The 13,278-nt window shown below is 45.0% G+C and overlaps 1 protein-coding gene across 3 annotated transcripts in view; it reads left to right on the top strand.

Moving 5' to 3' along the window:
• The window catches only part of IL10RB (interleukin 10 receptor subunit beta), a 31,750-nt gene extending 30,556 nt beyond the window's left edge, over positions 1 to 1,194 (top strand). For all 3 annotated transcript variants that reach the window (XM_069549109.1, XM_069549102.1, XM_069549091.1), the window contains one exon: positions 229 to 1,194. In XM_069549109.1, the coding sequence (XP_069405210.1) occupies positions 229 to 378 (150 nt within the window). In that variant the 3' untranslated portion in view covers positions 379 to 1,194. The remainder of the gene's footprint in view (positions 1 to 228) is intronic.
• The last annotated feature ends 12,084 nt before the right edge of the window (positions 1,195 to 13,278 follow it).

The following is a 13,278-nucleotide window of genomic DNA, read 5'->3' as shown; positions in this document are numbered from 1 at the left end:
ATGCATCTCCCTGAGACACCGCTTTCAGTTCTTTTGGGTGTAGACCCAGAAGTGGAATTGCTGGTTCATACGGTAATTCTGCTTTTAATTTTGTGAGGAAGTGTCATACTCTTGTTACATTTTTTTTGAAACAGCATTTTCCAGCCAGGAGTTCTGTAGAAAATTGTGAGCCCAGAAAAAGAAATGGGAAAATTTGTTAATTAACTCTTTTTTTTCCCCTCCCTGCAGTTTATGAGCCACCCTCATCACAGCACTCTTCTCTTATTCTCCTTCCCGCTCTCTGATGAGAATGAAGTCTTTGACAAACTGAGCGTCATCACAGAAGTGTCTGAAAGCTGCAAGCCCAACCCTGGGGCTGGCTGCGGTCTCAGGACCTGACATGGGCAGTCCTGCTGATGTCCAAGGAGGGAGCACACTCAGCCGGGCACAGTGACCCCCTCCTTGTCCTATCTTCCCGCAAGGGTAGTCAGAGAAGCCAGCCAGGGCGGGCCAAGAGCGCCTGAGTAAACCCCAGATGGAGAGCTTACACAGACGCCGGGACAGCGTCCACACCACCAAGGAGCTGGACTCCAAATGCTCATGTGGCAAAACCTTGGGAACTTGCCACTTTTTAAAGGCCTTAATGATTTGAAAAAAAATGTTGGCCACTGTGGTTTCCCTGATGGTCCGTCCCAGTGGTTAAAAGACTCCACGCTTCCAATGCAGGGGGCACAGGTTTCATCCTCGGTTGAAAAAGTAAGATCCCACATATCACATGATATGGCCAGAAAAAAAAAGGTTGAGGCTGGCCACCAGAGGTATGATTCTCAGTCTTGTGTATTTACTAATATAAAAAAGGTTTTAGGGAATTTCCCGGCAGGCCCAGTGGTTAGGACTCCATGCTTTCACAGCCGAGGACCAAGGTTCAGTCCCTGGTCAGGGAACTCAGACCTCACAAGCCATGTGGCAAAAGAACAAAACCACCAAAAAAAGTTTTAAATGGTTAGAAACAAAAATATATACAATGAGGAAGAAAGACCAAGGCACTGGGGAGTCTGAGAGTGCCGACATTCTGACGGGAGAAATGGCGTCGACTCAGAAGTTGCTCTTTCCAAGAATGCAGACTCTGGATTCTCAGGGACACTGGGTTTATTTTCCTATGCGAACACGTTTCGTATAATACTGGTGCTCAATTAAAGCTTTACTCTCTGTTTAGTCCATGTTCGTTAAATGACACTCCATCTGTGTGGCTGTTATGAACCAGGTCTCATATGCTGTCTTTACTGTTCACTCATTCAGTGGATATTCCTCAGTCCCTGCTTGGCGGTCAGCCAGGGACTGTACCAGGCACAGGGGCCCCATAGCAACTGGGAAGCTTCAGAAAATAGAAGACCCTCAGCTTTGAATTCCAGGCTTGCCAGGTGCCTCCGTGGTAAAGAACCCGCCCATCAATGCCAGAGATGCAGGAGACGCAGGTTCGATCCCTGGGTCGGGAAGATCCCCTGGAGGAGGAAATGGCAACCCACTCCAGTATTCTTGCCTGGAGAATCCCATGGAGAGGGGAGCCTGGTGAGCTACAGTTCATGGGGTCACAAAGAGTCAGACAGAACTGAGCAGCTGAGCATGCATGCATCGGCTTTGAATTCCACCTCAGACGCTTAGCAGTTTCCTCATCTATACATGAAGATGAAAAGACCTAAAGATTAGTGATACTCAGTGAAAATGCCCACCCTGGTGCCAGCACATAGCATTCACTCAATAAATGGTAGCTCATCTTACCAGCTGCATCATCTCATGGATATGACTGACTTCACAAACCTAGGTCAGCAACAGATGTCGCTTCCTCTGGGCCAGGTTGCTCAATAAAGTAGATTCATCAAAGTTCCCCAAAATAGAAAAACAACACTTTTTGAAGTGATTTGACTTTTTTTTTTTAATGGAAACAACATGGGGGGCGGGGAGTCAAAAGTTTGTTGACCTGTTCAGTGTTTTTAAATTACGTTCAGTGATGTGAGGGAGCAATCACCACGATCTGGGTTCTCAGCCCCTGACTCGGGTTTGGAGCTACTCTTACGACAGGGGAGAAGTCAGTTCCCTTCCCCAGTTCAGCTCATCGTTGCTGAAGGAGGCGTGGCAGGAAGGCCATCAAGTTCTATGCACATGAATGTGTCTGACTTGGGAGAGAAGGAAAGGAATATTCCTTTATTGCCCATTATTCATCCAGTCTTTCACATGTCTAAAGCCCTTCACATGTCTGAGGAGTCTCCATCTTGGAAAGTGTGAGGAGTCTCCATCTTGGAAAGTGTGAACCCTTCTCCCTTTTTAAGGGCTCAAAATGCCACCTGCTCCTTTGCAGTCCCCTAGCTGCTGGGCTTTGAGTTGGAAGATGTGGAGGGCGTGCAGGACAGCAGTAGAGGCCAGGGTTCCAGCGGAAGCATCCAGTAGCCTGGGAGATGGCACCAGCAGTAAGTAGTGAAAGGGTTAGTCGATCAGTCGTATCCGTCTCTTTGCGACACTAAGGACTGTAGGCCACCAGATTGCTCTGTCCATGGGATTCTGCAGGCAAGAATACTGGAGCAGGTTGCCATTCCCTTTCCCAGGGGATCTTCCTGACCCAGGGATTGAATCCAGGTCTCTGACACTGCAGGCAGATTCTCTGCTGGGTTTGGTTTGGACATTGTTCCTGCCTTCACCTCCCAAGGCTGTCCCTTTCTGAGATTCTGTGAGCTCCCCCAAATCAGGCTGAGACACTCGTTTTAGCCAGTCAGTTGCTAATGGTTGCAGCTAAAACCCTGAGCAGGCTTCCCAAAGCGAAGCAGAGTGGATATGGATTTTCCAGTCCTAAAAGCCCACCCAGGTGGGCATAGGGGTATGACAGGAGTGAGCCATCTCTGTGTGATTCCCCAGCAGAGGGACTGACAGCGGCACTCATCCTCTAGGGCTGGGAGGTCCTGAGGGGTTTCACGGGGACCAGCTGAACCCTGAGACTGACTAGCTGGAGACCGCAAGGGTAACAGCCTCCTACCGAGAGTGGGGGAATTCACAGCCCATGCGTGCGTGCTCAGCTGCTCAGTTCTGTCTGACTCTTTGTGACTCCATGGACCATAGCCTGCCAGGCTCCCCCTCCATGGGATTCTCCAGGCAAGAATACTGGAGTGGGTGGCCATTTCTTCCTCCAAGGGATCTATCTTCCCAACCCAGGGATCAAAGCTGCATCTCCTGCGTCTCCTCCTACCACAGTGCAGCTAAGATGAAGGCAAAGAAGGGCACAGGCCCTCTTGGGCCAGGAGCTGACCCCTGAGCTACTGCCTGCCCTGCCCTGAATACAGTGTTGTGGGGGTGGAATCAGAGACATCTCAGGGACCAGGGTCTCTAGCCACACTGGGGGATGCACTGTCTGTTTGCACACCTCCCACACACACACCCCTGTCTCCCACCACTGATGATGGATGTCTGCCCAAGTCGCCCTCATATTCGCCACCCTCCTCATGTCTCTTGGCCACCTCTTTCATGAGGAAATATTGCTCATGTCTCTGCACAATGAATAGGAGGGGGACATGTCTACCATTTGGCCCCCAAGATGTCAGCCATCTTAGGGAACCTCATCTAGGCTTCCCTGTCCCATAGTATGGCAACTTCCCTGACCCTCAGATGAAGTCAAGTAAAATGCTGGACATTACATTTGTAAAAACATTTCAAATGACCCCTAGTGAGGAAGGAAGGAATATGCCACCTTTCACCCTGGAGGGTAGTCAACAAACCCTGCAGGATTTCAGCCCCTTGCAAGGACTCAGGGGACAGAAGACAAGACTCGGGGCTCACCCAAGGTGGGGTGGAAAGGACACCTTCCTATAAGTCTGAAATCCCAAAGAGCATCTCCTCCCCTGTGTAAGGGTGAACTAGGAATAAATGAATCCCATCCCACCCCCATATCAGTTTCCTGCCATAAGAAAGTGTCACAAATTGGTGATTTAAAGCCACAGAAACTTACTCTCTCACAGCTCTGGACTTCAGGAGTCCAAAATCGGTGTCACTAGGCTGAATTCAAGGTGCCAGAAAAGTCGCCAAAGGGTCTAGGGGACAGTCTGCTCCGCCTTTTCCAAATGCCGTTAGCCTTTGTCTCGCATCAGCGTCACTGCTGTCTCTGCCTGTGTTCAAATCACTGTTTCTTCCTCTGTTTGGTTCTCTCCCTCTGCCTGTCTCTTTATTATAGAGACACCTGTGGTTGCATTTTAAGGCCCACCCAGGCATCACCAACTCAATGAACATGAGTTTGGGTAAACTCCGGGAGTTGGTGATGGACAGGGAGGCCTGGCGTGCTGCAGTTCATGGGGTCACAGAGAGTCGGACACAACTGAGCAACTGAACTGAACTGAACAGATAATCATCCAGGATAACTTACCCAACTCAAGATCTTTAATTTAATCACATCTGCAAAGACCCTTTTTCCAAACAGGTCACATTCGCAGATGCCAGAGACTAGGACCTGGTACCTTTGAGTGTCATTATTCAGCCTACTACACTCCCTACAAGTGAACCTTTGTGGTTTCAGTTTTGTTTCTGATTGGAGAGGCAAAGTAGCATCTTTCCTGAGAAGTTATAATCTCAAAACTGTAGATTTGCAGCCGCCGATACCTCTTCCTGGCTGGTCAAAATAAAACTTGAGGTTAACTGCTAGAAATCACAAAACCCCAAAGGAAAATGTCACAAGGAAAAGCCAGGAGAAACAGCAGGCAGCTGGGCCTGACCCACCAAGACTTCAGATGCAGACATAAACGGTCCAAGGAAAGAGAGCACGCAGAGTGCAGTCAAATAAATATAAGAAGCATTGATAGCGTCAGGAGGCACAAGAGGCGGAGCGATTCACAGGAACCCAAATCTCAATGGCTTGGAGAACAAAGACTTCTTTCTCACTCATTTTGTGTGTGGCTGGCAATCAACTGAGGGTCTGTTCTTTTCTCAGTGATGTCTTTATTCTAGAATCTAGGCTGAAGGACCTGCCAAATGGGGAGAGAACTACCAGACCACAATCGTCCTCAGAGCTTCTGCTGAACATGGAGCATGTCACTGCCCTCCACTTCCTATGGCCCAAAGCTTGGCCAAGTCCAATGTTAGTAGAATGGGGACGTGTGCGCCTTCCCTGGGAAGAGCTGCAAGTCATGTAGAAACAGTCAGGACTGTATGATTCCCTCACAAGGAAGAGAGAGAATAATTGGGAGCAATAAGTAAAATCTGCTGCAGACTAAGTTTCAAATGGATTTGGTGACGGGGTGAGGGCATGGTAGGGGAGGTGCTAAATAGATCTCTGGAAATGAAAATTATGATACAGTTGTTTGAACAATGCAGATTCAAATTGTGCAGTTCCACTTATACACAGAATTTTTTTTCATTAAACACATACCATAATGTTACGCAATCAGTGGTTGTGGAACCGCAGCTATGAGAGCAAACTGTAAAGTTATATGTGAATTTTTGACAGTGCAGGAGGCCAGTGCCCCTAATCACCACATTGTTCAAGGGTCAACCATAACTGACACTTAAAAGTCAGAGAATGGGCTTAACAGCAAATTAGGAAAACTGAAATGAACGTAAGTAGATTGGGCAGAAAGGAGAGCATAAGAGTCAGAATTCAGACAGAGCCAATGAGAAGTGAGACATTTCCATTGTTAGGGAACTGACTCATGGAATTGCGGAGGCTGGCAAGTCAGAGACCCAGGGAAGGGTTGATGTTTCAGCTGAGTCCAAAGGCAGTATGGAGGCGTAATTATTCCTTCTTCTGGGGACCTCAGTCTTTTTTTCTCTCAAGGCCTTCAACTGATTGGAAGAGACCCACTCACATGATAAAGGGGTAACCTGCTTTACTCAAAGCCTTCTCATTTAAATGCCAGTCTCATGTTAAAAATAACATCTTCACAGCAACATTCACTGGTATATGAGCAGATATTTGAGTACTATGGTCTTGTCAAGCTGACAAATAAAATTAACCACTGCCAGGAGTGTAGATCTGAAGTGATTATCAAGAATGTATTAACATAACAGAAGGATGGGAAATATGAGAGGGGCTTGCCAGGTGGCACTAGTGGTAAAAAACCTGCCCGCCAACGCAGGAGACATAGGAGACATGGATTCGATCCCTGGGTGGGAAGATACCCTGGAGAAGGGCATGGCAACCCATGCCAGTATTCTTGCCTGGAAAATCCCATGGACAGAGGAGCCTGATAGGCTACAGACCATAGGGTTGCAAAGAGTCGGACACGACTGAAGCGACTTAGCACATACACATACGAGAATAGAATGAGAGGATCTATTACATGTCTAATCACAGTCTTTTTATTTTTTTGGATTCCAAAATCACTGCAGATGGTGACTGCAGCCATGAAATAAAAAGACGCTTACTCCTTGGAAGGAAAGTTATGACCAACCTAGATAGCATATTAAAAAACAGAGACATTACTTTGCCAATAAAGGTCCGTCTAGTCAAGGCTATGGTTTTTCCAGTAGTCATGTATGGATGTGAGAGTTGGACTATAAAGAAAGCTGAGCACAGAAGAACTGATGCTTTTGAACTGTAGTGTTAGAGAAGACTCTTGAGAGTCTCTTGGACTGCAAGGAGGTCCAACCAGTCCATCCTAAAGGAAATCAGTCCTGGGTGTTCATTGGAAGGACTGATGCTGAAGCTGAAACTCCAATACTTTGGCCACCTGATGTGAAGAACTGACTCACTGGAAAAGACCGTGATGCTGGGAAAGATTGAAAGTGGGGAGGAGAAGGGGATGACAGAGAATGAGATGATTGGATGGCATCACCGACTCAATGGACATGAGTTTGGGTGGACTCTGGCAGTTGGTGATGGACAGGGAAGCCTGGCGTGCTGCAGTTCATGGGGTCACAAAGAGTTGGACGTGACTGAGTGACTGAACTGACTAAACTGAATCACAGTCTCAGGAGAAGAGGTGAGAAAGGATGAGGCAAAAGGAGTATTTGAATATTTGAAAAGATAACAAATCCCTAGCTGGACAAAGAAGAAGAAATCACATCAGGGCAAAACTTGCTGTTGTTCAGTTACTAAGCCATGTCTGACTCTTTGCAACCCATGGACTGCATGCTCCTCTGCTCTCTACTATCTCTACAGAGTTTGCTCAAATTCATGTTCATTGAGTTGGTAATGCTATCTAACCACCTCATCCTCTGCTGCCCTCTTCTCCTTTTGCCTTCAGTCTTTTCTGTCATCAAGGTCTTTTCCAATGGTTGACTCTTTGCATCACATGACCAAAGTATTGGAGCTTCACCTTCAGTATCATTCCTTCCAATGAATATTCAGAGTTGATTTTCTTGCAGATTGACTGGTTTGATCTACTTGCAGTTCAAGGAACTCTCAAAAATCTTCTCCAGTACTACAATTCAAAAGCATCAGTTCTTTAGCATTCACCTTTCTTTATGGTCCAAGTCTCATATCCGTACATGACTACTGGAAAAACCATAGCTTTCACTATCCGGACCTTTGTCAGCAAAGTGATGCTTTTTAATATGCTGTCTCAGTGGCTCAGATGGTTAAGAATCTGCCTGCAATGCTGAAGACCTGGGTTAGATCTCTGGGTCAGGAAGATCCCCTGGAGAAGGGAACAGCAACCCACTCTAGTATTCTTGCCTGGAGAATCCCATGGACAGAGAAGCATGGTGGGCTACAGTCCATAGGGTCCCAAAGAGTCAGACACAACTGAGTGACTAACACACACGCTTTGGCTTCCCTGGTGGCTCAGCTGGTACAGAGTCCACCTGCAATGCAGGAGACTGGGTTCGATCCCTGGGTTGGGAAGGTCTCCTGAAGAAGGGAACAGCTACCCCTTCCATTATTCTGGCCTGGAGAATTCCATGGACTATGTAGTCCATGGGATCACAAAGAGTCAGACATGACTGAGCGACTTTCACAGACTTGTCATGTCTTTCCTTCCAAGGAGCAAGTGTCTCTATTTCATGGCTGCGGTCATCATCTTGTCATGGCAAATGGACTTGCTTAACTCAATAAGGCTATGAGCTACATGGCACAGGCCCACCGAAGATGGATGGGTCACAGTGAAGAGTTCTGACAAAACATGGTCCACTGGAGGAGGAAATGGCAGCCCACTCCAGTATTCCTGCCACAAGAACCCTGTGAACAGTATGAAAAGGCAAAAAGATATGACAAGGGAAGATAAGTCCCTTATGTTGGAAGGTTTCCAACATGATACTGAGAGGGTAACAGGCAGGAAGGCCAGGAGTCTCCAAATGGAGGAAATAGCCTGCAAATGTCAGACATTTTTTTCTCTCTTAAGCGGCAGGAGAAAACAAAGTAGCGATATTTTTCCTTCTCTATACAAATTTAAAAGGTTTCTCTTAAAATTCTGTGTTGCCATTATACCTGGTTTCACCTGAAGTTAACAAATGCCTTTTTCTTATGGAAATGTTTATCTTAGGCTACGCTAATGTACTATGCATTTACCCCAAACTCTGATGTTATACACCGATATTGTTCCTCTAATCTATGTAAATAACACTATTTGTATGGTGCTCTGCCCTTCTTCAAGATTCAAGTTAATCCTTTTATGGCCTAAGATGAACCATTTGGAGCCAAGATTATCCCAAAATACATCCTATGGGTGACGGGCCTGGTGCCATTCTAAGTTTTGAGACATTCCTTTCTTTCATTAACAGACTGCTAATAACTATATAACATCCAGCTAAAAACTAACAGAAAAATACTCTTTCTGCCCCCTTCTGATGCCTATGTCAAAAGCTTTCTCTATCTCCTTTATACTTTAATAAAACTTTGTTACACAAAAGCTCTGAGCGATCAAGCGTCGTCTCTGGCCTCGGATTAAATTATTCTCCGGAGGCCAAAAATCCCAGCGTCATAATTCAACAACAACCTTTCAATACTAGGGAAGAGCAAAGGTCAATTACTAATAGCCAGAAAGAATGAAGCAACTGGGCCAAAGCAGAAATGACACTCAGTTGTGGGTGTGTTTGGTGGTGAAAGTAAAGTCCGATGCTGTAAAGAACAATGTGGCATAGGAACCTGAAACGTTAGGTTCATGAATCAAGGTAAATTGGAGACTGTCAAGCAGGAGATGGCAAGATTGATCATCGACATCTGAGGAATCAGTGAACTAAAATGAATGAGAATTGGCAAATTTAATTCAAGGTGAAACTGCAGGGCCTCAAAAACAGAGAATACATGTTATCTTCAAAGAAAAGATAATTAAATTATGGATGATGATCTCAGCAGTAAAGAAGTCAAAAAGTGATAGTATACCTTTCAAGTACACTAACATTTTAGTCAACTTTGAATTATAAGACTGCAAAAATATCTTTCCAGAAAAGGGATAAAATACAGACTCAGACAAACAACAGTCAATGCTATTTGACATTAAAAGATCAAATAAAGATCTAAGGGATATACTTCAGACAGAAGGAAACCATTCCCAGATGGAAATTATGATATATAAGAAGAAACACAGGAAAGAAACTCTTAAATACAGGAGCAAATCTAAACAACTATTTTCTGTATAAAATAATAGCAATATATCCTGGGTTTAAAATAAAATACAGGGAGGAAAACAGCTGAAGAGGAAATGTTTTAAGATCCTGTTTTGTTTCAGAGGAGAAAAAGATGAATCTGAGATATGGGTAAGTTAAGTATCATAAAATTTCTAGAGTCACCTCAATTCTAGAGAAGTGGTTATTAACTGGGGAGGTGTTTTACCACTAAGTTTTACTTTTGTTTTAGGTTCAAAGGATTTGTTAACAAAAGAAACCGCTTGTAACACACAAACAATTTCAATTTTCTATAGAAGATTATTTGACTTAATTTCAACATACAGTCATTAAAAGAAGAGAAATGGAAGCAACAGAAAAGAGTAATAGCACATACATCACCAAACTGGGCTGACCTACATCCAGACAGTGCTGGGAAGTCCCTGGTTAACAGCAGTCTGGAATCCCAGCCAGGAAAAGGTCCCAGGCAGTGCATCCACTCTGTGGATGAGACATCAAATTGCAGTTCCAGGGGCTCCCACTCATAATCCCAGGTCACAAACTGATGGCGACTTCAATTTTTCAGGAAAAGAAATTAAAAAAGGATCAGACAAACAAAAGTTGATGACATTTGACATCAAAAGACCTTTTTAGAGAAAGATCTCTGGGATATATTGTAGGCGGAAAGAAACCATTCCCAGATGAAAGTTATGATATGTAAGAAGAAATAAAGGAAAGGAAAAAAAGAAAGAAATACAGGAAAGAAACTGGTAGATATATGAGTAAACCTAAACAACTATTTTCCATATAATATATCTTGGGTTTAAACTAAAACACAGGGAGGAGAACAGCTGAAGATAGAACATTTCAAGGTCCAATTAATATTGACTTTAACGTTTTTACAATGCTGTTTGTTTTATCTTGTGAGTCATAGGATTTCTTTAAACCCCAGGCATGACTGGCCGAGTCCTACTTTCTTTCTCATCTAAAGTGCTGCCTGACCAGCTGTGCTTGCGGACAGGCATGGGATCCGGACAGTGTCCAGCAAGGTCAGAAGCAAGGTTAGAGGCCTGCTCTTCTGCTTCCGCTTCTGACTGCACTTCCTTACAGGCACTTCCGGCCCCACCCTGAAAGACTTCCTCCATTTTAATTTCCCTCATAGGAGGGGACAGATTTGTCTCCAACAGGACATTTGACAATGTCTGGGAACACTTCTGGTTGTCTCAACTGACATCAAGGGAGTAGCAGCCAGGCTTTGTGATAAATACTTTACATTGATTATCTTACTTATTCTTTGGGCCCAAACCCTCCACAGGACCCTCTGAAGCTCTGTAAGGAAAGCCCAAGGCAGGCTGCAGGCCCTGCACTGAGAGTTCAACCCTCATGTGTGATGAGGGCTGTGGCTCAGGCCCTGCCAGGGCTCAGGGTGGATTCTGTGGCCTTGCCAAGTCTCTGGAGCCCAGTTCTCTTGAGAAGGATGTGGGCAATCTAACTGCTAAGGCTGCAAGCTTTACAGCTAGGGAGCGAAGAAGGAGGGGAGAACCTCACTGGTGAGAAAATGTCCAAGAATTCTGAGATCAGAAAGGGATTCAGCAGGTCATCTTGTGGGCCCTCATGAAGACACCATAGCAGAAACATATGTCAGGTTTGTTCGAAAGACCCCCTGAGGGAAGCCAGCTTGAGCCAACTTCCCATCACCCCCTCCGCAGGCTTCCCCTTGCCAGCTTCTTCTGGAAGAAGCAGAGTTCACTGTGCTTCCTTACTGGCCCTTCCAGTCCTGCCCTCCAAGACCAGAGCAGCCTCTCAGTCACCCTGTCCCTCCTCTCCGTTGTGGTTCTCAGCCATGGCTGCCATTGCAGCCACATGGCAAGCTTTAGAAGTGTCAATGCCAGGCCTTGCTCTGACCACTAAATTAGAACACTCTGGGAGTCAGGTGTCCTGGGTCTTAAAGTTTTCCCAGGTTTTTTCCAGGGAGTGTGCGATGAAGGTGTAGATCGCTGCTCTGCCAGAGGTGTGAGAGATGGTAAGTACCTGTTACCCTGCGCTCCTGTCTGTTTTCCTGTTCTCTTATCTTTAATACCCAGCTAAAGGGTCCACCAGTGTTTCCCAGGTGGCTCAGCAGTAAAGAATCTACCTACCAGTGCAGAAGATGCAAGTTAGATCCTTGGATCGGAAAGATCCCCTGGAGATGGAAACAGCAACCCACTCTGGTATTCTTGCCTGGGAAATCCCATGGGCAGAGGAGCCTGGCAAGCTACAGTTCATGGGGTCACTAAGAAGTCAGACACAACTCAGTGAATAAACAACAATGAAAGGTCCACCCATCACCTTCTGCTTTTACAAGAAGATCAGAAATTATTCAGAGTTATGAACATCTCAGGGAAATATGTTCATGGCTGAAAATTTTTCCTCCCAGCACTGCTCCAGGCTTCTGAGCTTCTCACCACTGGTCATCTGGGAAGTGATTCTCCCTGCTGCTACGCCTTTCTCTATGCTGGCACCTGACACAGACCTAGTACTAAGAAGGGTCTGTTGAAATAATAGATAATAAAAATGTAAACTGAAACCTTCTTGAGTACCTGGCCACTACACTGCAGATCCAATAGAAACTCATTAACACATGCAGATTAAATAGAGCTAATTCTGTTTAAATAAGTTAACAAAACACCAAAACATAAGCAAGAGAAAAATAAAATCAGTGAAAATCTCCCAGGTAAAGAAAAAGGTTATATTCTCTTCTGTCTACTTTCAAATTGAGTTGAAGTTGTTTTTCACCCTCAACTGCACATCAGAAGTCACAGAATTTTACAGTATCTCAGTTTCCATTTTTAATATTTTTACTTCTTGTTGCCAATTTTTGCTTCTTATGCCAAAATAAGATTAGCCCTTATTTTAGTTAGCAGCAGAAGAGTGGGTTAGAAATCAGACCCTCAGTGGCAAACTTTGTTTTAATGTCAAAAGCCATCTTTGAGCACAAGGACAAATAATGGAATGTTTTCACCAAGTGAGCTTTTAAAATTTAGCTCTTTAGAAGAAAGAAATGGAGAAATGTAATAAGGATGGACCAAATACCCTGGAAGAAACTTAAGGGTTTAAAAAATAAATAAATAACAAGTTTTTTTAAAATTCTGTTTCAAAGGAGAGAGAAGATAGCATAGTAAGAAGACCCTGAGCTCACCTACTCCCATAGACACACCCAAATTACAACTATTTACAGAGCAACTATTGATGACAACAACCTATGAACCAGAAATCCCACCATTGGGTGTATACCCTGAGAAAACCATAATTCAAAAAGACACATACACCTCACTGTTCACTGCAGCACTATTTGCAACAGCCAGGACACGGAAGCAACCTAAATGTCCATCGAGAGATGAACAGATAAAGAAGACGCAGTACATACGTAGAATGGAAAAAGGAAGGCTATCAGGTCATTTGTAGAGACGTGGATGGACCTAGGGCCTGTCATACAGAGTGAACTAAGTCAGAAAGAGAACAACAAATTTGATTATTAACATATATATGTAGAATGTAGAAAAATGGCACAGATGAACCTATTTGCAGGGCAGGAATAGAGATGCAGACGTAGAGAATGGGTGGGTGGACACGGGGTGGGAGTTGATGAATTGGGAGATTAGGACTGATGTATGTACACTGCCCTGTGCAACGCAGAGAGCTAGTGGGAACCTGCTGCGTAGCTCAGGGAGCTCAGCTCAGCGCTCTCTGATGACCTAGATGAGTGGGATGGCAGGAAGGTGGGAGGAGGGTCCAAGAGGGAAGGGG

The sequence above is a fragment of the Ovis canadensis genome, chromosome 1, assembly GCF_042477335.2.
Source record: "Ovis canadensis isolate MfBH-ARS-UI-01 breed Bighorn chromosome 1, ARS-UI_OviCan_v2, whole genome shotgun sequence".
Taxonomy (NCBI): domain Eukaryota; kingdom Metazoa; phylum Chordata; class Mammalia; order Artiodactyla; family Bovidae; genus Ovis; species Ovis canadensis.
Note: the sequence above shows the minus strand (reverse complement) of the source record. Positions and strands in the feature narration are given on the sequence as shown.